The 27,153-nt window shown below is 45.8% G+C and overlaps 1 protein-coding gene across 3 annotated transcripts in view; it reads left to right on the plus strand.

Moving 5' to 3' along the window:
* Window positions 1–1,521: 1,521 nt before the first annotated feature.
* The window catches only part of HAT1 (histone acetyltransferase 1), an 827,312-nt gene continuing 801,680 nt past the window's right edge, over window positions 1,522–27,153 (plus strand). Inside the window, exon 1 of one of the 3 annotated variants that reach the window (XM_069616209.1) lies at window positions 1,522–1,754. In XM_069616209.1, the coding sequence (XP_069472310.1) occupies window positions 1,748–1,754 (7 nt within the window). In that variant the 5' untranslated portion in view covers window positions 1,522–1,747. The other 2 variants (XM_069616207.1, XM_069616208.1) reach the window with 2 other exon arrangements.

Here is a 27,153-nt window from a genome sequence, read left to right on the forward strand (position 1 = left end):
GCTTTATTCCCGACTTGGGAGAGTCCGTCATTGTCTCTCATTGCGGGGAGGATCGTGCTGGCTGGGGACGCTTGCCTTCACCTTCCAACTTCTATGGCCTGGCTCGCATCAGCCTGAAAGAGCTATTCCTTCTCGTGCTCAACCTCGCTCACCGCCTGCCTTTGTGTGCCACCTTTCATTCACCTGAACGGGCAAGTTAACAAGTGGCAGGTGTACATAATTAGGATTACGTTCCTGACTCTGCCTGGCCTTATTACAGGGACAGAGCCATTGCAAATCAGTAGGAGTAATCTGTCTGACTTCATTCCTCATCTTCCTCGGCTCAGTAGTGTCGACATTGTAACGTGGGGAGGAATTATGGGAGCTGTAGTTTCCCATAAAATAAGCAGGGATAGAGGTTAAAGGGGTTGTGGAAAAAGGGGGATACCATGCCTCATCGGGTGCTTCTCCCCTACTCCTCAAGGACCCCCAACCCATGTGATCCTCCCTCGCTTGTCCACGGCCAGGGTCGAGATTCAAAAGCGATGGCCCTTCCCTGGCCACTTGAGAACGGGATTCCCGGGGACTTGGCTTTGAAACACCCTCTGGCTTTTCGCATTTTCAAAAGCAGACTTTAGTTTTTAGAGGGTAGAGCGTGTTTCAGTTCATGAATAATGCAAATTATATTATTGTTATCCATTGTGCTGTTATATCAAAAGGTTCCTTCTCGACAAACTCTTTACATTGCAAAAACAAGTCCCTGTATATAGTTTATTAATAGAGAAGGAACATTTAATCGAGGGCGTTTTAAATAATGTACATTGCATGAGATTGGCCGCAGTTGGATATTGGACCTTTTTCAGCGGTCAACCAAGCTCTATTTAGGGTTATATGCACTGTCCTGATCTGGGCCAGTGCAACGTATGTGAGAGCCAGTGCACAGTATGTGAGGGGTCCATATTTGGGCTGAGCCAGTGCAAAGTATGTGAGCATCAATGCACAGAATGTGAGGGGTCAAGATCTGGGCGTGGCCAGTGCAGAGTATAGGGGGGTCCAGATCTGGGTTGTGCCAGTGAAAGGTAAGTGAGAGTCAGCGCACAGTATGGGAGGGATCCAGATATGTGCAAGCCCAGTGCAAAGTATGTGAGCGTCAGGGATGGTTTCACGGTCTGGGACAGTGTGGACTTTGCTACAGCTTCATTAAAGGGTGCCTTACCTGACTGAGGTGATTTTTTTCTCAATACAAACGAGTTTAATTCTGAAGTGCAGTGTTTGGAAAATACATTATTACATTTCCTCTTATTAAAAAAAGGACAACATTATTCCTGTAGCGTATTTAATCAATTTAGGAAAATACCCAAAAGCCAAAACTAATGGCATTACTAATGTTTGGATATTGGCATTATCAATGCTTGTTTCATACAAGCGTTCGAAAGTTATTGTAGTCTTCTTCGTAACCTAGCGCTAAGGCATAATATATATACAGATGAAATCCCACCCTCATATTTGCTCAATAAATGTACAGAATTACGTTGATACTGTAACGTGGCACTGTATAGTTCGCAAGCGGGAGCCTTCGGGTTCTGAAGTGCGTTGCCTCTCCCTGAGTTCTCAGCTGACCGTGGTCTGTCACCGATTTGTCCATGCTTGACATGCTCGTTGTTGTTGTTCCTGCTACCGGAAGCACGTCACACAGTGCACGGAAGCGGAGCGTGCGCGGCTGATTCGCTGTGACTGGCCCGAGCTTGGTAGCTGTAAAGGAGCTCAAATGGCGGGTAAGTTACTATTACGGGAAGTTGAGATTGAGTGCGCGGTGCGGTGAGCAAAGGCGCTTGGGAGGTTTGGTGTCACAGTTCTGATCGCATTCGCAGCAGCAATGGGTTTGTGGGAGGGGTGGTGGAGAGCAGAGGTCGTGAGTAGGCTACAAACATCTGACAGCGCCGCCCCGGGTAGCGCGCGAACCTACTCCCTCCCCTTCCTCCAGTGCTTTTCCTGGTGCTCTCGAAATATCGTATAGCCGCCCCCCAACTCCATGCCCGGGGCTGCACAGATTTTCCTGTAGTTCTGTATTGTTCGTATGGCTCTGCAGTGTACGCAATGTCTGGTATCGGCGTGATCAAAACCGTGCAAGTTGCTGTTTTTCCAAAATAGTAACTCACACGAGCACCATCACCCGCCATGTAGTTTCAACGTCCCTCCAACTGTTTGGCTGTTCTCTCCCGAGTGAAGAAATGCACACTCGCCACCTTCTCCACTGCCTGTCGCCAAGCCCTACACCACTGTCTCGAGGTTCTTCATCCACCCGCCCTTCCCCCACCGGCCCACGCATATTGTTCCTCCTAGTACTTCACTCGCATGGGGAAATCATACGAATACCAGCATGGCTTCATATCTTCGCCCCTGTTACTCTTGGGGCAACCAAGGCATAACACACGAACTGTCACACTTATGGATGCTCCTCCCCTCTGTTGCGTTGGTTGGCTCTTCCAGATAATGTGATGCGACTCCTCCCACCCGCCAACTTTGTATCAGGGCCGCAACTACTCAGGAACTCTGTGGGAAAGGCTATGAGTGGTATTGGGTTCTACCTTAGATTGCTTTCTACCTTAGATTGCTTTGTGTGGGCAGCAGCAGGGCAGATCGTACTTTCTTGCAGTGGCTCAATTCAGGTTTCCCCGAAAAGGAATGTTTAGAGGAACTAAAACGTGATGGGATTTTAGGACAAATCGCACGTTAATTTTGTTTGTATGGTAACATTGCGAATGCTATGTGGCGGGAGTGGGTGGCTTTGTCAGTTGCTAGCACGTGGGGAATGTCCAGTCATGTTGTTCTTTAAGCCTGCAGTTATTGGGTCGCTATAGTTTTGGCAACCATAACCTGCTCAAACTCATCTTAACTAACAACCCGTTTTGACACACACCTACCGCAGAGTTTAACATAACGGAATGTACACTGCCACTCCAAAAGACATGTCTATTCTAAATTCCGTTAAACGCCACGGTAGCCCACCATAGATGCACCGTCACAACTCTGTGACCACCTTAAACACCACCAGACAACCATTGAAACCATTCTGAAATAACAGAGGTGGAAGAGATCGTTGTTAAGTTACTTTCAAGTTTTATTGTCCATTGGTCAGCAAAACGCCACCAGGTCAGAAGGTAGGGAACACAAGACAGAAACGTATGTATGGCGAACATTGCCCCCCCCCCTTCCACACTTTTTTGTTTGTTTTTGTTGTACATTTTTTAAAAATTGTTTTCATATTATTCAAGATACAAAACATCACAAATTACTACGCGTTCCTCTGTTCCAATCACAGCAGTTACAATCATTGTCATATTTTATAGATTGCATGTTCATGTATCCTCAATTCTCTGCTTGGCTTCAACATAACTACTTCACACTAGAGCTCAGACACTAGAATTTCAGTTCATGTACCAATGTTTGGGGCGCATGTGCACAAAGTCTATGCCTTGGCGGTCAGTGTCCATTTTCTAGGGTGGGGCAACCATCTCCCAAACTGCAGTTATACATATATCATGTCATAATACTGTGTTGTGTTCAGGGCGGCCCGTCATCCGATTGCAGAAATACTGCTAGCAGCAGGATCTCCCATGCAGCAAGCTGATCTGACTGACCATCGTCTACCCCTCTACTAGAGCCTGCCCATGCCCTTGCCTCTGCTAGGTTCCAGTGTCCAAAATCCCTCATCCATTATTTATACACAGGTCCTTGTTTGCACTTCTATAAATTTAAATACATGCTTGAATTTGGTAGGTCTGGAATATACATCCAGGAGACATTCTAAAGGAGTCCACTCAAATCTAATAACTCAAACGCCTCTGCAGGTCTGCTCTATTTGGTCCCAAAAAATTTGCACTTTAGTGCATTTCGATCCATAGCCTTCGCTTTAGGTCTGTTTCTTCCGAGTTACACCATGGGTAGACCGCGGATACCCCTCTTCCAAACCTAGCCACTCTGCAGGGGTCCCTCTATGTCCTATGTAGTACATTAAGTTGTATTAAGCGAATCCTCTCGTTGCGTGATACATATTTGACAAAAGACAGGGCTTGCTCCCATTGTACAGCAGTAATCTGTTCCCCTACATCTACCTCCCACTTGCCCTTCAATTTGTCATGCATATTTTTGTTCACCCCTCTAATGCATTCATATATGCAAGTGGTCGGCTTAATTAATATAGCTTCCTCTGGTAGCCCCGTTTTGCTTTGCTATTCTACAAACTCTCATATAGCACAAGAATTGTCCTCCCAGTAACCCATCTTCCTTTACTAGATCATCCCGCTCTTTAAACTGCCCATTAGTAAATACATCTCCCCATGTGTATACCCCATGTCTTTCCCAGACTCTAGCTTCCCCCAGTTCTGCAGGGTTAGTACTGGCATATGCCACCACTGGAGCTTGCCTAGCAAATGGGCACGACAACCTTGTAATCTTGAGTGTCCTATTACCAGCCTGCCTAGTTGCAGCAGCAGCCGCCATTGGGACCTCATGCATTTCGCTGGAGCCCACATACTTTCCTTAAGCCTACTTCGCCACACCACCTGCCTTAGCAAGCCTGTTTCTGCAGTTGTCTCATCCGTGAACCACAGTGCCACAAATCTTAGCTGCAATGCCAAATAGTACCATTCGAGTTGTGGTAATTGTGCTCCCCTTCTTGGTACAGTGAGTATAACGTATTCATAGCTATCCTACACCGACCGTCTCCCCACAAGAACTCAGAATCCCCTCCAGCTGTCGGAAAAAGCCTGGTTCCACATACTAACACTAGTCTCAAAATGGATAGCCCCACGTTGGGGAAACGCAGCCTTCCTACCTCGTAGGTATTCACTTTAAACGGTTCCATGTGTTAAAATTGCGGCAAAAATGGCTGTGAACACAAAATATTGCAGCAAAAGAGCAGTGGTTTTGCCACTGCAATCCATGTTAAGGATGCATGGGACACCTCTGCAACCCCTGGACCCATTATACCATTTAAGGGGATTGGAGGACACCCCTGCAACCCCTGCTCACCTTAAATGGTGTAATGGAATAAACCTTTAATGAGGCAAACCACAACATTTTTGCTGCAATTTTATCACTGCATACCCTTTAAATATACAAAAGGAAGGTAAACAATGTGTCATCACTCTTAAAAGACAAAGACCTACACATCATTGGGCTCACCAACTCACAATCTCATTACTGGTTTAAAAAAAATACAACTTTATTAATCATCAAACACACAATCACAAAATCGTTTTAAAACGTTACAATTAATGTATAAAACCGTGAGTACATATCAACATGTAAACAATTGATCCCAAGTGCAGCAATCAGTGTATACTCTTTACACTGGATTCCTCTTACTAAAGTGTACTGTTCGTGCTATTGCTCTTTTAGCATTCTAAGCCTAACTTGTAAAAGTTTCTGTCCTAAACATGCACTTTAATGCTGGACATTCATCGGGGGGAATATTGCCACTTGTGTGTGCTGTATATAAGACCCTGCAATGTGTTGCAATATTTTTTCTCTCTCTGTCAAGCCCTGTTGCATAAGGACACTTTTTAGTATAGGAATTTAATCTTCTAATTAGATTTGTACTGCCCCTGTTTCCTTGGGACTAAGATAAAATACCTTATAGGCAACTTGGGGATATATCCACGGCCCCCGGGCAACCTTTACTCGTCGGTATTCTTCCTCTCTCTCAACTAGAAAAAATATGATACAACCCACGCATCGCATCTTTACACTTGTGTGATTCTTCCTACAGAAGCTATGCATGTTAAGAGACCTCTATGGGAGTGTATGTTTTGGGGCATGTTCACATTGATAACCAATGTGATGCACTATGACCTTTTAGAATAATTACTATGGAGTGACAACAGTGATTGTGCTAATTAATGAACACAGCTGTTTTATTTGGGCATGTTTGTCATTATGAGGCTAGTTTCACAACAAGCTATTTACTGACATCAGGCCTACTGGCTGACTGGTGGCAATATATAGAACTACACACATTGCACTGACCAGTTTCGGTAGGGAAGGATAAAGAGGTGCACCATGGAAATAATGAGTACCTAATGATGCCCTTTTTTTGCAATATGTACAAGCCTATACTACTCTAGTATTGAACTAAGTAAGAAAGAGGGGACCATCGAGGTGGGTCATGCATGGTGTCATCACGCTGAACTTGATGACATAATTGCGCTTTGCTCGTAAATAGCTTTTTTGGAATACTGCGAGATCCGCAAATTGTCTGATTCTCTTGGGAGCTGAATGCAGTCTTACACGAGGTAAGAGGGGTTGCCAATCCCTGTCCCAGTACTAAAATGGTTAAGTTTGGAGGCATTGGGCCTCATTACGAGTTTGCCGGTCCGGAATCGGTTGTTTTCGTGATGGCGGTGACACCATTACCCCCTCCTCAGGCATGCGGAAATAAGGTGCGATTACGGGTTGTCGGTCACGCGCACCAGACGAACACGGAAACTGTGTCATCGCCGGGGTGCAAACGGACACGGAAGCACCATGAAACATGGCAGAGGTACATCTATATCCACCTCTGCCGTCGCGGATACAGAAATACTGGTTCCGGAAACAGTTATCACGGAAAGAGAGCAGCGGCCATTACTTAAACCACAATCCACTGCCATCCTCTGCAACCACAGGGCCAAGTTCCACTGGGACTTGCTACACACCACAAGGAAGATGGCATTGCGCATCCCAGCCACGCTTCAGTGAGCCTGAATTGACGGTGAGCCTGAATTGACAGTGCTGGTGGAGCACATTGTAGAAAACGCCCTTATGCTGTTTAGTGCCGATCAAAGGCACTCAGCAGCGCCGCAAGGAGATCTGGGCGGCAGCTGCACAGAAGTGCACTGCAGTAGGTGTGACTGCGCGCACAGTCAAAGACTGCCACAAGCGGTGGGATGATCTCTGGCTGCGTGTGCGCAACCTAATGGCAGTACACCGCTAACACAGCACCAGCACATGCCAGAGGGCCTGCATCACCCCTGAAGCTTCAGACATGGGAGGAGAGGTGCAGTAGTATCCTACACCTTGAAGGGATCCAGGGCGGAGGTGAAGCAGAGGCCGGAGTCAGCCCACCTGGCGATGCTGGTAAGTAAACAGAGATGAAAACCATGAGTGTGAATGTTGCCCCCCACCCCCTGCCAGGCCCAGAATGACCTAACACATCCACCAATGACCCACACGCACATGAGACATGCCCCCCAGGACAGACAGACAGCGTGCAAGCTGAGATGCAAAAGAGTGCATCACCCATCAAATGTGCATACATGCAAGTGGACAAAGTATGAGGACTGCGTTACATGTGATGGACCCATCCACAACCTGCCACACAACAGCATGCCCTGCGTGTCTCCATAGGCACATCAAGCAACAGTGATTCAGTGCAACAGGCCACACCACGTACCACCGCACGGAGCCAGCGTACCCGTCCATCGCAGGATGCCACTGCCAGCACCTCTGCAACACAACTATCAGCACCGCCAGCGGTGGCTACAGAAACCCCCATCCCCGCTGCCCCCCTAGAGCAGCATGTTGCCACAGATGCAACACCTGCAGCCACATCTGTCGCACCCATCAGTGCCTGTCCAGAAACTACTGAGGATGCATGTAGCGGCAATAGTGCACCGGTTGAACAGTGTGCTGACGCACCACAGGATCAAGATGACGGGGGAGACATCACTCCCTTACAGGACTTAGTATTCAGTCCGACAGGACTCCACACCCGATGTGCTCACCCACCCCCTCAATCACTAAACTCGGCGCCCGCCTCCTGCGCATTGAGCAACACCAGGCCAGCTTCACACAGCTAGTAGAGCAACAACTCCAGGAATCGAGGCTGCAGCGCGAGGTGGCCAGGATGCAGATTCACTGCCACCTCTGTGCGTAGGCTGTCTCGGGCGATAGACAGATTCACAACCACTAACCTGGTCCTGTCACAGCGGGTGAGGGAGGGTAATAATGTAATGTCGACCATAGCGCAGTCTCTGTAAGTTGCCCAACAGGCATTCATGGGCAATGTGCCAGCTGCAACACCACCAGTGCCATCTACAAGCAGCACCCCCTCAAGTTTGGTGGCAAGCAGCTTGCGGAGGCGGTACTCAGGCTGACCGAATCCTCCAGGAAGAACTCATACACCCACAAGCGCGGTCGCAAATAGTGTGATGAACATTGGACTGTCGTCCGCACAGTTGGGATAGGGTTGTTGTATGATGGTGGGTACGTTGGTGAGGTGGGGGTGGTCCTTAGTGGGGTTAATCGGTTGGGGCCTGGTTGGGGGGTGGGCACTGGTTTACTTCTTTTCCATCCAATTCCCCACACCCCTGTTTTGTTGTGAATAAACTATTTTGGAAATGCAAGTGACAAGTGGACATCCTTAATTTCATGTGCATTCAGACGATTCAATGTTGTGCAAAAACATGCGGTACATGATGTGTTGTCTTTCAGAAAAAACTCTGTGTGCTGCCTGTGCATGTTGTCCATCCTGGGCACCCCTGCCAGGGAGTGCACCCATCCCCATCATCTTCATACTCTGTGTCCGGGTGCGGTTGAACCTGCGTATGCACAGATTGTGCAACATGGCACATGCCAGCACTATTTTCCCCCGTCTTGACTGGGCTGTACAGTAATCAGCCTCCAGATCGGCTCAAGCAGCGGAACCTGGCCTTGAGTAATCCAAAGGCACGCTCTATCATGCCACGTGTGCCCTGTTGTAGGCCTCCTCATGCAAGTTCTTGGCCTTCGTATGGGAGTCATCAGCCATGGTGTGAGTTCATCACCTGCATTGCATGGGAGTGAAAGCAAGGGCACATGTTAGTGTTTGTGGTTCTACTGTCTAAATCAGATGCAGTACAATTATGGCCTGTTTGTGAATCTGTTATATGGGTTATCTTATGATTATACTTGGTGGACAAACCATGCAGGGGACATTGATGATCACATCAGTGAATTGGAATTGGGCAACGACTTGTTGCACACAGGTCGATGCCCATGAGTTCATATGTGGTCGGTGACTATGGCATTGTGCCGTGATGGACACACCTGCAGCAGTCAGACACTGGTCACTGATTATGTGAGCAATGCACACTGCCAGGTAAGCGCACATCGTGTGAATCATGGGAGCACACAGCATTGGGCGGGCGAGGGACTTGCATACTCATGTCGACCTTGCTTGTGGTGCCACAACATGTCTAGGGTGTGCCTGGGCATTAGCAGGGCAGGTAGTTGCACACTGTGGCAATTTGTAATGTGAAGTGTTGCAATGTGTGGGGTGTGGTGGCTGTCCATGCCATTGGGCAGGGGTCATGCATTGGCAGTTGTACTTACCCAATAGCCATGTGCTTTGTCCTGCATAGCATTCCATGTAGCGTGTCAATGTCGAATTCCGCAAGACCATGGAGTCATGTGTTGACCCAGGGAAACGTGCACAGCAAAGGGTGATCACTTATCCAGCATTGCATACTATCTGGACTTTCAATGAGTGGAATTGTTCCCTGTTGCGGTACACCGCCTCCATTGCATGTGTAACTGTCAACTCAACGTGGGTGCAGTCTAATGCACCTATGCAATTCGGCATGCCTGCGATGGAATGGAAGGCCAACTTGGTGGCAATGACTTGGGCATGGGGTACGGCAATGTACTCTGCCGCGTGGGTCAGCTGCTCCTCCAGTACCTGGTCAAGTATTCTAGAAAAAACAGGTTTATGACAGCCCGTGCAGCTCACCAACAGTGTGCTGATATGTTCCGGTTCCAAGGAAATGCATTACCGAGACAACCTTCAGCAGGGGTGGATTGCAGTCCGGATGCCAATGCGGTTGCTGATGTCCTCCTCGATCAGGGTGACGATTGACATGATTGTTGGACGGTCAAGCCGGTATAATGTGTGGATCTGCCCTGGGGTCAGGTTCCAGGCTGAGGCCCCGATGTGGGGTATTGCAGGCTGCCTGCGGGGCTGTGCTGGCTGCAAATGTATGTTTGGTATGGGTACTGGGTTCACAATTTGCCGCCTCCTCCTCCCCACTGCTGCCACAATATGCACTGCAGCCTGTAGGTTAACTAGACCGAATGCTGCTACTGCAACTGCTAGCATGGTTGTGTCAGAAGGTGACCTGGTTGTGGCCCTTTTGTATGCTCCCTGTTGAGTACATGGGGCAACTGGCCTCATTTTGTGCACCTGTGGCCTGATTCAGCTCACCTGGCACTGTTTAATGCCATCTCGGCGGTGCTGCCACGATGGGCACAGTGTTTCTGCCATTTTTAGGGCAGAGTTTGTGTCCGTGCTACTCGTAATGGCCACAGTGTTACGCATTGCCAGTGACTGGGGGTGCGTCAGTGAGTCGTCGCGCTGTTTCCACCGACACAAATTCCGGGTGCATTGTCATCGCAGGGGTGGCTTCGAGGTGATGGTGTTTCCGGGATTGCAGGTCGGAATTAGCCGGTCCAGTATACAGTACAGGTACGGTTTTACCGGCACCGTTAAATCCAGACGGGCAAACTCGTAATGAGGCCCATTGCTTTTTTATCAAGCATGGTATGTCTGATTTTACAGATTGGTGGATGAGCAGATAAGTTCTCATCTTTGTCCCCAGCATTGCCCCTGACATCTTTAAAAATACATAAAGTAACCTCCAAGTAAGTGGCATGTCCATCTACCTAATATCATTACACCAATCCATGGGGACTGTGATGTTGCCAGTATTAGGGAGTTACGCCATTGTAATCATTGTGTCTCAAGCTCCTGTAAATCAATACCTCATGCTTGCTGGAATAACAGAATTTATTGGCTCATTAGGTTAGTTATTGGCCCTAAAGAAACAGCCAGAGAACTCGAGGCTATACCGGTCTTAGATAAGACATTGGGGACACTTCGATTTTGCAAGTGTTTTTCTAATGGCCTTATAGAACTTTTTTAATTTAGTGTGGGTTGTATATTTTTTCTAGGTGAGGGAGAGGAAGAATACGGACAGTCCTATATCAAGGAAGCCAGTTATAGCAACGAGTAAAGGTTTCCCGGAGGCAGTGGATATATTCCCCAAGCAATGTTCCCTCTAATTATTGTTCTCTGTGCGGAACTGGTTGGCTGTTGTGCGCACATTATTTTCCATGTGCGCAACTGACTAATGAGGTAAGCTACGTTGTGAGCTACGGTCTCAGAAGAGAGTTTGGAAAGGAATTACCTCGTCCCACCCACTGCAATTCTTCAAAAATCTTAAAACACTTTTTCCGAACACATAGGGCCTCAATACACGGTAGGCGGTATGGGATTACCGGCACCGGTAAGGGCACCGGTGCCGGTAATCCCTTATCGCCCTACTACGAGGTCTCTCAGCTGGTCCCATCCTTAACGTGTGGTCAGACCACACGTTACGGACGGGACCCGCTGAGGTACTTCAGAGCTAATAACAGTACCGCTAATAGCGGTACCGTTATTAGATCCTTCCTCATTCCCATTGAGCCCTACAGGGGCTCGAATGGGGAATGGTAATTGGCATGGGGACTTACCGGGTCCTCCAGGGTCGGAATGACCCGGTAAGTCCCCATACTGCCTACCTGGACCCAGAAGGCAGTAGGGGTAGCCATGGCGCTAATTGCGCCATGGTTACCTCCGACTGTGTAATGATTCCCATAAACTAAAATTAAATATGGCATATGTGATTATACAGAAAACTCATCAACCAGTCCAAGACTTCAATATCTGCCACATTACCTTGCAAACCTACTTTGGCACAGAGAAAAAGGTCGGCCTCATTACGAGTTTGGCGTTAAGTGGTAAAGTTGGCAGTAACTCAATTACTGCCAACTTTACCCCTATGCCAAATTACGATTTCGGGCCTGGAGTGGAGGATTTGCCTCCAGGAAAATCCTGGCAATAAATCCTCAAACTCAACGCCGAAATCGTTGGAATTTCTGCTGGGGTATTTCCGCCAAAAAGGGCACATTGAGTGCAATGGACTCAATATGAATGGGGAATTACACCTCACCACCAGTTGTAATTGGGCGGAAATTCCTTCAGACCAAGTGGCAGTAACAGTAATTCGTTTGGCTGGCATTCTGGTGGATTTACGCTGGGATACGGCCCCAAGTCGTAATGAGGCCCTGTATATGCCACTGGAATTTATATAACAAAACACCAATATCTTTTGTCATAACTGATGTAGCTGTCGAGAAACTCAGACAGAATACATTTGCAGATGGATTAATGGAAATTAAAAGCAATGTGCCAAAAACATGCGTAAAGGAGTTCAAGTGACACTTTAATGAAGTAATTCAAGGGCCAGGAAAACATGTTTCTGATCATTTGTGTAAGGATGATAACTGCATCAGAATAACTGCACCTTAGAATAGGATGATCCAAAATTCCTGTGCCTCAGTTTACAATCCACATTACTTTCTCCTGTGAGTAGTGATAACACCAGCCTTAGAGCTAAGAGACATGTGCACCATGCATTTTTAGTCCCTAAAATTTGTTTCACAAAAATGAGAAACAATTAACATATCATTGCTTCAATCCACAAAGCTCCACTGATATGTTTTTGAATTAGTGACCAGTAGATCAGTGACATAGGAAGGAAGGAACTCTAATAATATCAATGCCGAATCTCAAACGGAATTTTATGGGGAAAGAACATAAGCATAAAGTATCCTTATTGGCAAAGCTAATTACTTTTTTACTCCCTGAAAAATAATTTGACTCCAAGTAGGGAGCAAAATCTGATTAGCCTTTTAAGTGAATTGCAGCAATTCATCAGATACAACTGATTGAGTGCCTTCTTTTGTAACTAGGGATCCCTCTTCTGAAATTCTTTCATCAGTTTAATAAGATGCAGGGAGATGCTAGAGACTGCACACACAGAACACATGGTTATATTTAAAAGCCCTCAGCAGTTGAGCATAGAAAGAAAAAGAAGGTGCTGTTGTCTAGATGGGTACTAGAATTTCCTATCCTTTAGCAAACACGCAACACATTTCCTGCAGTGTACTGCCGAAATGTCTGACTTGGTCTTTTAAATTTGCTGCTTTGTTAATCACCCGCAAGGAGGGATTCTTCCACCCATACCCTTCCCTGGCACCCGTGCTTGCCTCCAATACTAGTTGACTGAGCACTGTAAAAAGTGAGGGATTGTAGCAGGAAACACTCACTGGGATATTTGCAGACCCACAATTCTTTGCACGGAAGGCATATGTAAATGCCTCAACATATGATGTGCATTTTAAAAATGTCATGACTCTGCATGTGCGCAATTCTTTTGCAGTGCATACAAGATTGTTTGCAACATACTCCACCCTTATATCATTGTGTAGGATTACACAAGTGCTCAGTGAAACTGTTTATGTATATAAGCGAGTTACCATATAATGGGCCTCATTACGAGTTTGGCGGTAGCCGTGCCAGTTTTACCAGCACGGCTGCCGCCAAACTCGTTAAATTACCGGCACCCGGCAATGGGCAATTACCAGGGTATTCCGACCCCAGCAGACCCAGTAATTACCCATTGCTGGGTACCAGTACTCATCACTCCCCATTCCCATTTGAGCCCCATAGTACTCAAATGGGAATGGGGAGGTTGGATGCACCGGCACCATTCATGAATGGTGCCGGTGCATCCGTTGAGTTGTGCTCGCGGGTGCTGGTCTGCCCGCCAGGTCAAACCTTGCGGGCAGAAAGGCACCCACAAACACAACTAGTAGTTTGCCGGTCCGGTAACAACAGTGCCAGTAGCTTACCGGCACCGTTGTTACCGGACCGGCAAACTCGTAATGAGACCCAATGTGTGAAGGTCTATGCCCCAAGGAACTCTGCACACTTGGAAATGATGCAGATTGTGTGAAAAGCATTCTCCTGTCTGAATATCCGGTGCTCTGATACTATGGACGAGTAATCCCAGGCATAGGCCATACCCATTATCACTTGTAGGCTAAGTAAATGATGTTGCAATGTTGCCCTCTAATTATAGGGTAATGTTACTAATGCTAAAGTAGGAGACGCTGAGCATCACATTTGTCTTTTCAAAATCTTTATTGGCCAAATAATATTTCAGATTTATAATGCGTTAATTTACAAGGTGGCCGCTTCAAAGCACTTGCATGACATATGTACAAAGAAGAGGAAATATGGGATTTGGTTACACATCCAAGTAGCCTGCTTACTTATAGCCAGTATTCAATATTTGAGCTGGTAGTTCGATTATATAGTCACTCAGACGCTTTTGGTAAGGCACAATGAGTGACAGAAATTCTGGCGCGTGAACGTTATTCATGTTATAACAAACATAAAACAAGTAGAATTAGGTACACGTTTGCTAACCTATCGCAGAGCCAAGAGTCAAGGTTGTCCGGTAGTATTTTAATGTTATCTGGGGCAGAAGTAAGAGTCATATGGTAAATGTGTGGTAGAGCCAGGTTTAAGAGTCATGGGTGGGGAGGGAAAATGTTTGGTGAATGTGTGCAGGCATATCTTGGTTAGACTCTTCTGTTCATTGAGCCAGTTTTTTATATTAGTATTCAACCTCTTGTGTTGTATTTTGCTGTTAGAGATGTTAGGTGCATAGTAGTGTAATGCAAATTAGCAGAATATCAAGACTAGTTGCTTATTTTAAGAGAGAACATTTCAGGTAATTGCTGTAACTTGTGCCTTATTAAATCTTTTTGAATAGGTGAGAATGGTCTGTGTGCGCTGCTAAAAAATCTTCTGAGCAGCACCCAGAAGGAAGCTGGGCAAGCGCACATGCACACAGCTTAGAGGGAACATTGTCCCCAAGTTGCCTATATGGTATTTTATCTTCATTCCAAGGCAACAGCGACAGTAGAAATCGAATTATAAGGTTATAATCCTATACTAAAAGTGTCCTTATTCAACAGGGCTTGACATAGACTAGGAGAGAGAGAACATATTGCAACACATCGCCAGGTCTTCACACACACAAGTGGAAATGTTGCCCCTAATGAATGTCAAGCATTAAAGTGCATCTTTGGGACAGAAACTTGTACAAGTTGGGTTTAGAGGGCTTACAATGCTAAGAGTAATAGCACTAACAGTACACTTTAGTAAGAGGAATCTAGTGTAAAGACTGTACATGGATTGTTTGCTGCACTTTGGATCAATTGTTTACATGTTTGTATGTACTTGTGTTTTATACATTAACTTTAATGTCTTTTTTAAAAACTATTTTCATTTTTCAACAAATCCTCAAAACATTACAAAAACGGAGATAGTTTTTAGATAATCAACAATTTCAGTATTTTAAAAATATAGTCTAACATATGCAACAGAACTTGAGTCACCCAACAACTAAAACCCAAATCCAGTGTATAACAAAAAGCATGACACCACACCACACATGACAAACACATAAGACAGAACAGATATACACCCCCCCCTAAACCCTCCCTATACTATATTTCTACATTTCACACTCGACACTCCATCTATCATCACCCATAGAGTTCCTTAAAAGGTCCCCACAATGCCTCATACATCACCACCTTATGCTGCCTACAAAACATTATTTTCTCATATTTTGAAAGAATCTGCACATCAAGGAGCCACCCTTCAACAAGTTGCAATTTCCCAAAGGAGTACAGACTCCTTACATGATATGGCTCTAATTTCTTCTTTTCTGTTTGCACCCACCACAATTTTGATTTTGTGATTGATTTGATAAAGTTGTATTTCTTTGAACAAGGAATGACATTTGGGGAGTTAGCCCAATGATGTGGAGGTCTTTCTGATGTCACTTTGTTTACCTTCCTTTTGCATGTTTAAAGTGAATATCCACATAACACACATTAGAGAATGCTAACTTGTGATAGCCGCCTCCCCTGTCCTCAGTTAGGCGTGGACCACTCTGTACTCCCCATCCATTCCTTTACCCTACAATTTGCAAATCCTCTACAACGTCCTAATATCGCCACCCCATGCACACCCCAGTCTCTAATTATCTATAGCTGAGAGCCAACACCAACAAAAACAACCCCTCAAATGTCAAGGGTAAGAAATGCTCAACAGCAATGTCCCTTCTGAGCACATCCGTACTTCCTGGGTTACACCCAGCCATCGGGTACTGGGTTCTAAGCCAGCAACCAGTTGACCTAGCCAAACGCCTGTTTGGGGGTTATCTTAACACCATCTAGTGGTGTCATTGCCCTCCCCTGCTACAAAAACACATTCACAACTGCAGACTTGTGTCAATTTATATAGCGTTAATCTGCAGTTTCAGGCCTTGCTGCATCGCACCATCTTCCAGCGGCTGATCATTCCTGGAGTCAGCCTATCTATCAAGTTCCTTACGCCGTCCGGGTTGCCCTTGCCAGCATCCGCCTTTCATTTTTTAGTGTTGTCCATTACGCCGGGAATGCCCTCCTCTCTTTTATCTCCCGCATTGTTGTGGTCTAGCCATATGTTTGCCACAGCTGGGCTTTCAAGAAAGTGCATCTTTCCCCCATAGAGGATCTTCAGCCTAGCCGGAAACATCAGCATAATATTTGACGCCTCCTGAGTTGCGCCTTTACAGCGATAAAGGAATTCTGCGTTTGCTGCACCAACAGTGTATAATCTGGACATATGGTAACTGTTGCGTCTCCTCTCTTTATGGTTCAGTTTTCTTTGGAATAGCGCAGCACTACTTCCCGATCCCTTAAGTTTTTTTAATATTCTCACTATTACCGGCTGAGGGTGCGAACCTTGTGGGGGTTTCCATTGTAGGGACCTACACGCCCTCTCCCCTGCAAAGCCCTTTGCCAGCTTTTCAGGTCCACTTTCTTGCAGCAATAATGTTTCCACATGTCTCGGCCCTCGATTCCCTCCGGTGGCCCCAGTAGCCTAACGTTGTTTATTGATTAACTCCCATCTGCTTCCTCAATCCTAGCTTCAAGTGAGGCATTTTTAATTTCCGATTTCTGTAGTTTCGCCTTGTGATCCTCCACCACAGGGGCTAATTCCTTCAGGGTTGGCTCCGTTGTAATCACCCTTTCTGCCAGCAAACGGACATCCCGTTGGAGGAGTTGTACATCAAAGTCCACTGCCTTGATTTTTACCCTCAAGGACGTTTTCAGGTCCGGTATTGCAGCTAGTATCTTTGACTCCTGTGGGTCTTCTCGTGGTTCGCCCTCTTCTTTGGATGTCACCCCCGTCGCGGACACAGCATACCTGGCCTTCACCTGCATCGTGAAGGAGTCCATAATTTACCCCTTTGGTTTGTTCTTTGGGGGGACATCGCTGCTATTCACTCTCCCTATGTTTTGCCAAGACCTATATATTTCGCCACTCGGGTCCCACTATGGTTTCTCTCTTCAGCTGCGTTTCCGCAGGTTTCAATTATGGGGCAAATGCCTATGCCTCCGCCTTCTAGTCCATCTTTCAATTCACAATGCTTTTAGTGCTAAATTCTACACTTAAGACACTGCCTCCTATGGGAGTCCTAAGTGTGATTCCAGCAAGTTTAGCACCCCCTTCTCCAGGCACCCCCCCCCTCCCTTCCTCTCCAGTAGGTGCCTCCTGCAGTGCGCCACTGGTGCAGTATCCCTGCTGCGCTGACATTGAATTGAAGCATCAGCCCTCTCCTAACCACGATTGATTTGTCAGCAGCCCTACTGTATCAACTTTCACTGGTTTGTCGAGAGCAGCATTGGCGCTGGCCGTGCTCGGTACTCAATCTGCTAGCAGCTTTAAAAGCCGTGCTCCATGCGTCAAGCTGTCTCCTCGGTTCCATTTTCATGCTCCCCAGTTATCCACTGCCTCCCATCTCCACTCTCTTGCTATCCCTCACTCCCACGTCCAGTTTCTCACCACTGTCGGGCACCACTCTGCGGCACCACTCACATGCGGCCATCAGACGTCTGGTCTCTGCCTGCCAAACTTGATCAGCACTGTGGGGGTTGCACAGCTGTTGGCTCAGCAATTTCTCTCCCCCGGGCGACTAAGCGGTATCCTTCAACCTCACAGCAACTCCTCCGCCCACATCCACATCAGCTGAGCCCTGCCAATGCGCACACAGCCCACCATTTTGGCTTGTCCTTCTCTGATCTTGTTTGGTGGTGCATGCTCTCTGGGCAACATTTCTCTTCCAAACTTCACCAGTTTGTTGTCTCGGGTACCGTGCACCCATCGTCTGTCTGCAGTATCAGCATCTCTGCAGGAGCTGCAGCAGGACCCGTCTGGACTACATGGGCCCCGACCACGCCCCCATAACCCTTAAACATACTCCTTAACACCATACTAAACTCCTGTGCCTCAACACACCTCCTGCATAACCACATAGATCACACAGTGGTGTACACTGACACTATACCCCTCCTTGGTCGGGAGAACCAAAACCCCCAATACTAACGCCAGAACGTACAATATATCCTTCCTTGAACAGGAAAACAAAACTGGGAAACGGGTCTTATCCTTGACCCTACTCGCAATACACCTTCCACGATCAAGAGAAAAATAAAACTGAGTCTCGTGCTTGACCCTTTACAATACACCCCTCCTTGATCTGGTGAACGAAACCATTTCCCTTATCCCTACACCAAATATACGCCTCATTGCTAATGCAAAACCATGTATTTTATCTCCACACACACACACACACACACACATGCACACCTCAACGGAACACAACGCTGCAAATGCCAATACTCGCCACACCTAACGCCAAATGGACCCATTCGAACATTTTGTGAAATTCATACCAATGTCAGTATGTAACAAATGTGTACTGCATGTTCAAAACACTCTTGTCAAGCTGCATAGCATAAAATCATTTATGTACATTTCGAGCGCAGCATTACAAAGTTAACCCCCTCAGTGAAACTTCACCCTCATGTCCGCAATCAAAACTTGTGCACTTTGCTTGTACTTTGACAAAAGCAATTTGGACACATTTGTGTTAATCACCTCAAAACACCATCCTCACTAAATAAATGATGCACAGAAACATGCACTAAAGCTCTGAACAGTCACCTGTAAGAAAACGCTTGCAGAATTGTACAAATTATGTTTACGCATCTGGTAACGGAACCTCTTGAAACACACGCACAAATGTGTTAAAATTCGGACCTAACGTTAATACCCAAAGGAAACTAGGATGGGAGCACAAACGACGGCCTCAAACACAATTAATCCATACCACCACAGGAACTAATTTCACCCTCTACATATGAGCCACCACATACAGACATCCCACATAGACAAATATGAAACCGACCCACACGATATTGCCCATTTATCACTGCGGCTAGCCCCAGCCCAACCTGACCAGGCCCATAAAATGTCTCCATAAATAAGTCCTACTGCTTCCCTTTCGCAGAAATGCCCAGACTTCGATTCACAGCCTCCGGGGCACACCAATCTCCACTGCTACTGCTATCGCTGCTTACCCATCGCGAACAAACTCGCTGGCATTATCTCTTTGGCTCACAGAGAAAGGAACCCTTGCACTTGCAGCATGACGTGTGTGGGTCAACGGCCACACTGTAACAATGATGGACCGCTAGTACATCAAGGTAAGTTCTCGGGTTCTTTATTGTCCATGTCCTGAACTCCTCCACAAGACACAGGGATGGTAGGGGACACGAGATGACACGGGAAACACCGGGCTCACACCCACACCCATCTTCTCAGCTCACAGCTTCACTCTCCTCTATAACTGTCACCAGCAGAACACCTCCACACAAACATTCCACGCAAACATTCCACTACAGATGACCTCACACTCAAAGCTAATCTGTAAACCAGATTACTACACACACGCACATCAACGCCCTGACGTGCAGGCAGGGCACACTCTTCCTTGTTCTCCTGACATCACCATTTTGCCCTCATTGGCGTTCGGAGAAGGACGTCCCGTTATCTTCAAACCTGTCAGACCGTCCTCAATAATTATTTTCCTTGATGTGCTGAAACGCCCCATGAAGGAGGAGAGGGACGCCACAAATGCCCCAGGGCCAATATTCCTCCAGGCTGCAGGTGCTGACCAGTGGGACCCAAATGTGGCGGCTTAGCCAAACTTTTATATCATGCTGCCATCGTTGATGAACTGGAGGGCATTCCAAACCTGCAACTGTTTGTCCTGGGATGCTGGGTGTGCCGCCATCCTGCTCCGTACTGGCACCGTGTACAGAGGTGGAGCAAACGTGATAAGCACCTTTTCCAGGCTGTGCACGCACAAACTCTAGCTCTGCCATGATAACGGCTGGCTGACTGGAGGCACGCCTGATCAGTCGGTGGCCCGTGCTTACGCCTGCCCTTTTGGGTGTGGGGGGAATAAGATCTTACCGGGGGCAGTGTTTGCCGCTTGCTGCAACCCCCTCAGCAGCTCCTGACCTTCCCCTTGGAAATCCTCGTCACCAGTGAAATAACGGGGTTGGGGGAGATTGTGTTAAGTTACTTTACCGCGTTATTGTCCATTGGTCAGCGAACACGCCGGGTTTAGAAGTACACAGGAAGATGGGGAACATATGTATGGCAAACACTGGTCCTCCAGACCCATCCAGCCAGCTGCTCTCACTCTAACTGCCCAACAGTTTTTCTGAATCCGAGCACACTAACGTTCTAGCTGCAAGAACCTTTGATGTCACCAGCTGAGCACACGCACACATTACTTCACATTCCCAATCAAGAGCACATATTACCTACTGTGCTAGCAAACTGGCAAAATATCTTAAAATTTGCACACCATGCTCTGCCCCTACCATTTCAGTTCTGCACATTTCAACAATGCAAACTCACCCTGCAATCCAATAAAAAATTTAATTGCATATCAGGGCATGGCAAAGATTTTAACTCGCTCTTGTGGGGCAGAACTCAGCCTTGCTAAAGCAAATCTGGTGACTGTCAACAAAGGGGGAAATCAAGGATGGCTTTGGTGTGGTCACCCATACATTAATCCTTTTGTCCTCTCTGTCTGCGGAGATACATAACCTGTAAAATCAAGTGATATTCTACTGAAGCTATAAATCCTTATGGAAACCTCTTCAGTCCACGGAGTATCATTGCAGCTTACAATTTCCATAATGCAAAGTAACGTGAGCCTGACAATTCTCCTCCGTTTTACACTATACTTTTTTTAACACCCAAAGCTCAGTGAAAGATTGCGAGACATGGCCATCTGTTTGGCACAAACTTCTAGCTTGTTATGTAGGGGTTGAAATTGGAATCCTTTGAGTAGAAGCTGGAAGTAGTTTCCAGGCACTGGGATTTTTCTCTGACCAGTAGTTACTCATAAGCACCCAGGAGCTATATAAAGTCTCATGAATACGTTATCAGAACAGTTTGTTTAAAGGATGACTTAATAAAATGTGCAGCAGAAGATTATAGGAAAAACTGCAATTGTGAAAAAAACCTCTACTTTTGTATAGTGAACATTGAGAGATGCACACTTGTCCCAATAGCCACTCTGAGGTGCCTAAACGATGACGCAACTTGCTTTTTTCTCCTCAAACTGTGACATGCACCCAAAAATACACACAGCGTAAACCCCCTCTTCGCTCCACTAAGTTGATCTGTCTTTCAGTTCCTCTGTCTTGCTGCTGACTCTCAATTTAGTGATTAGCTGTATTTGCCACTGCATCCATAACTGTCACGAAATCTATTACTGTCACTGCATTGATGGCCGTTGCTGTCCCTTTACTGCCACACGATTTTGATCTCTGCTGCAATCTCCCTTTGTGAGATGCTGCCTGTGTCTGCTGCAGAATCAGTAACTAATGCATAGCTTGGTGGAAATTCCACATGAGCTGAACATTGAAACTGTGTCCAGTACATATGATCACCATGCTTTAAGCCTTCCAGAGGTTTCCTAAAGCGCCTTTGTGCAAATTGCACGGGAGACTGAGAATATCAGAATGTTTGGATGACGCTAGTTGGCTTAGGGAGCCTAAAGCAGCTCCTGGTGGTGTTGATATCAAGCAAACCAGGCTGTTCAAGGCTACATCCAGGAGTTAAGTAGCTCCCAGCAATTTCGAACCCTGGTTATGCATGATGTTATGACATTTTTAGCAGATATCATGGGTAGAAAATATGCTTTAAAAGAGTTCAATTTTGTGACTCATTTGGCTGGTTTGTCTTTGAAGAAGGCACGCATTTGAAAGTACACTGGATCTGTGTGCAAGCTTTCTGTTGAAGTATTTATTGCATTTGTTAAACGCCCAAACCCTCGGGTATCACGGCGTTGTTGCAGACATCTTACAATAGCATTCAATAGTATTACAAATGCATCCAATAAAACAAATGTACAAAAATGTACAAAGGTTAATGCATTATATGGTCACTTTCACTATTTACGGACTCTGCTAATAGTCTACCCTGGGGAGGCATCTATCGGAGCCTACGGAGAGTGGATATTTAAGATAATGTAAGGTTAACTAGTATTGGTTGAATAACCAGGTTTTTTTTTAAATCGTTTTTTGAAATATTGAAAGGAGTCTTCATTTGTAATATTTAGTGGGAGCTTGTTTCAGAGTTTTGAGGTGGTGACTTGGAAGCTGCTGCCTCCTGCTGTGGAGCTTTTGAACCGAGGGGCAGCAAGGAGTGACCTTTTATTGGATCTGAGCATCCTGTTGGATTCTTTTTTGCTTATTGGGTTATTTAAGTAGATGTGAGATTTATTGGTAAGTTATTTGTGGGTAACACAGTGATTTAAAGATGATTTTCGCCTTGATGCGTAGCCTATGAGTCTACCTCCTAATGTTGGAGATCTGGTTGGACTTCTTGATTCCTAGTGCTGCTCGTAGTGCTTTGTTTTGCATTAATTGTAGTTTCCCTATGTTGGTGTTGGAGGTCCCTAATAGGAGTACGTTGCAATAGTCCAACTTGGAAAGTATTAATGCTCTGGCTAGAGTGATGCAGTTTGTATAAGTGAGGAACTGGCGACTCAGGCCGATCAATTAGAAAGTGTAGGATGTAGACGCAGATTAAGCGCTTACATGTCTGGTCATTGTTAAATTGGCATCTAAATACACTTCTAGGGTTTTGACCTGTTTCGATTCTGGGATCAGAGAACCATCAATGTTGATAGCTGAATAGTCTGAATGGAGGGCGCTGATTTTGGTTTGGGAGCCCATGATGAGAATCTGTTTTCTCATTGTTAAGGCAGAGGCTGTTCAGAGCCATCCAGTTTGGAATATGTTTGTTAATAATTATCGTGCCCTGGACATAATCCCCTGAGATCGGTATGAGGATCTGGGTGTCCTCTGCGTAGTTGGTGTAGATGACACCCATGGCGTCCAATGCCGAGGTGAGAAGCTTAGTGGGCGAGAGACAGGACCCTTTGGGTACTCCTATGGGGACTGGTATGGGATCGGCAGCCTCTTTACCAATGCTTACACTCGATGTGCGTTCAGCTAGAAAGGATTTTACCTTGAGGGTGGCATCTTTAGAGAAGCAGGAATCATCGGCTAAATTAGCACATAGTTTATCATGGTCCACTAAGTCGAATGCTGCAGAAAAGTCTAACAGCAATAGACACCACTCAGGTAAATTCTGTATACTATCTGGATTTTCAGACCCAGGAGAGCCGCGTCTGTGCTGTGGTTGGGCCTGAATACAGATTGTCCAGCTCCAAGGAGCCGGTTTTGTTCAAGATGGGCTTGAATTTGGTTGTAAGCTATTTTGTCAATAATCTTGAGCAAAATACGGTACAGTGGTTATTGGTTGGTAGTTGGTGGGTACTGTTGCATCAAGAGATGTTTTTTTTTTTTTCAGCAGTGGGGTCACCTACGCTTCTTTTTTACTTGCTGGGACAGCATTTGTGTTGAATGAGGCGTCCACAAAGTTGGCAATGGGGGTGAGGAGAACAAGAGTCCACTGTGGCCTCGGAAGTGGATGATGTGCCTCAAGATAGTGCCTGGTATCAGTCAATACAGGATGCCATGGACGTCAAACTCCAGGGCATTAAGTCTAGCATCCTTATTAAAAAAGCTAGGGATTCTAATGAGGATATCTCGTTAAACTACGATGACCCTCCACAACATCAGACTATCCCTGAATTATCATTTGCCGCCATCACACTAGCTGAGTTGACAGAGGTTGTGAATCGCTTCAAAACTACCAGCTGTAAAGGTGACCCTTTCTCTGCTATTATCATAAAGACATGCCCCCCTATTCTGTTGGAAGCTATCCTCCAGTTTGTTAATGTGTCTTTCAGAGAGAACACTGTGCCTGATAATCTTAAATTGTCATGGTCATGGGTGACTCCTCTGCTAAAAAAAAGTAGGTCTTGCCAAAGAGGACCCTCTGAATTATAGGCCCATTACTAACTCTGCATTTCTGTTGAAAATACTTGATTGGCTCTCCCAATCACCTGGAAAGCTTTCCCATTCTCAACTGCCGGCAATCGGGCATTAGAGCCGGGCACAGCACAGATAATGCCCTTCTCTAACTTAAATCTAGGCTCTTAACTAACCTGGACAAAAGGACAAGCCTCCCTGCTTATGCTGTTAGATCTTTCCACCGTGTTCGACATGGCTGACCACCAGCTGTTGGTCACCACGCTCGAAAAAGTGGCTGCATTTTACACAGAGGCTTCCCTCTTGGGTAGCCTCCTTTCTCCAGAACAGGGTAAGCTCTGTATGCTCAAACAGCAGAAGCAACCTCGGTAGATCGTGGGGTCACCAACACGCTTTCGAAAATGGATTCCATGTATAAAAACGTTCAACTCGGTGATGTCAATATTAACACAGTCGTTGGAGGTTATGCTAGACCAGCACCTCTCCATGAAGGCCCATGTGGGGAGCGTGGTTTCAGGAGCAGCATACTATCTAAGACTTTTTGCGTATTTGTGCACTCTGATTTCCCAGAGTAATGCGGAAACACTGGCATGGGCCATCGTGGGAGCAAAAATGGATTACTGTTGCAGCCTCCTGATAGTTATAAGCAAAACTGAAATAAATTGCCTCCAGGTGATTCAAAATGGGGCCGTAAGGGTAGTTTTGGGTCTGGCCAGACGCGACCATGTGACGCCTGCACGAAGAACTCTGCACTGGCTCCATGTGGAGGTGAGAATTCGGTACTACCTTTTGTTGATCACATTTAAAAGTCTACTGAGAAAAATGCCCGGCTATCTGAACGATTTCATTACGATCAAGACCTCTTCGAGATCACTGAGATCCAATCAATCCAAAATGCTGGTGATTCCTACAACCAAATCCAAAAGGGTGGCTAAAGCATCTTTTGCAATGGCAGCACCAGCAGCCTGGAATAGTCTGCCGCTGGATCTGAGGCTGGAATCTAATATAGAAACTTTTAAGAAAAAGCTTAAAACCCGGCTGTTTGATAAAGCTAGCCTCCCTTACCTTGATCCCTCGGACTGTCACTCTAGAGACTTTTTGTTGTTGTTGTCTTTTTTTGTTGTTTGCGCCATCATGCCTCCCGGTCCATTGCTACGCATTATACATTTATAAAAGTAAAGGGGCACACTAGGTGGGCTGGGAACTTGTCCCCTTTGCAATTTGAGGCTCTAAGTTTGGAAATGGTGTCTGCCACTGTGTCTTGGGTCACTGGGGTAAATTGGAATCACAGGTTCACATTTTCCTTTGTTACATGGAGATTGGTATTCAACACATTTGTTTTTGGCTAGGATTTTTCTTTTTGTGAGGATTTTCTTTTGGAGTTGCTCAATTGCATTTTGCATGGTAGTGCACCATTCCTTACTTGAGTTAGCAGGTGTAGTAACTGTGATTGGGTTTTCCAGTTCTTTAAGAATGGAGAAGAGCTTTTTAGATTTTGAGGTGGCACTGCTGATACGCATGTTATATGCCTTAGCTTTGTGGGTTATATTTGCAGCTTTGTAGATTATGTTAGCAGCTCTGAAGGCGTTGGTGGAGTCTGTTGTAGGGGATTTTTTGTTTATGTTCAAGCAATCTTTTGGTTTGTCTTGGCAAAACTATTTCCTCATTAAACCAGAAACTCGTTTGTTTGTCAGCATGTTGTGTTTTGGTTGTTAGTGGTGCTAACGTGTCAATAGTGGCGTTAAGGCACTTTTGGTAGGTCTCTGCCAGGAGACCGGTGGTGTTGCTAGTGACTATGTTGGAGGACAGTGCATTGGTTATAATGGGGGCGGGGGGGCTAGATTCTCAGCTGTTAGCTTACGAATATTTCTTGTTTCGCAAGTATCCGTTGCCTTGGTCATTAAAGGGCTTATCTCCTGTCTAGTAAAGGAACAATTGATGTGATGGTAGTCACAGGCCTCTGGTGCGTACCAGGCCACATGAAAATCTTGTAAATAGGACAGCTTTATTTTCCTTGTACACTTTTGGAGCAGAGGGCAGTGCAAAAGGTCAGGTTACTTGACGGAAGCCAGAAGGCTTATTTTGATTTTTATCTACACGGGTGTGCCACCTTGGAGAAATGCTTTCTGTTTCAGAAGCCTTTCAAAAAAAGAAACTGCACACTGTGATAAAAGGAATGGTTTCTTTCCATTCAGATTCTGCAGTGTGGATGCTGATGGAGCAAACGGAAGCAATGTGCATATTTATCTTTTTAGGATTGTATAATTAATAAGATGGAAAACTAAGTTGCAATTGAGAATTAATATTTTGTAACAAATTATGCTTTTTTTTCCAATGAAAGCAAACCAGTATTACACAATTGTATTTTTCAGAGTTCCGGTGCTGTGTGCGTAATCATGCGGAAGCACATCATTTATACACTTATAATTTAAATTACACTCTAATTATATAAACAGTGTGTACAATTATGACTCTGCACAGTTTAGTTTGCATCCATTCAACCTTGCAGTCAATGGGGTACATTACTATAAATGGTCAGTGGCAGCAGAGTCTTTGCTCAAGGGTAAGTGATTGTCATTCCACCAATCACAGGTGTTCTACCCTCTCAAATCCTCAAGACTACAATTAAAACATCCAAAACCTGACTTTCCAGGAAGTGCAAGCGCTTTTCAAAATCAAACAAATTGGTAATTGAAATAGAAACTCGGCAAAACCTGTCAGTTATAATCCAGCTAGCCATTTCACTTTTATGTAGTGCTTCATAAATGGTTCGTCCAACATCTAGGTACTGTGATTATTATACCCCAGTTTACTGACCTTTGAAGGATGTTAGCCAATAAGATGGCTCAGCCGGTTGAACACTCATTGCTGCAATCTGTGCGTGATCTGTAGGTTGTAGGTTCGAATCTCAGCATGGCCAACTCAGCCGTTCATCCT

The sequence above is a fragment of the Ambystoma mexicanum genome, chromosome 9, assembly GCF_040938575.1.
Source record: "Ambystoma mexicanum isolate Mex_15411 chromosome 9, UKY_AmexF1_1, whole genome shotgun sequence".
NCBI lineage: Eukaryota > Metazoa > Chordata > Amphibia > Caudata > Ambystomatidae > Ambystoma > Ambystoma mexicanum.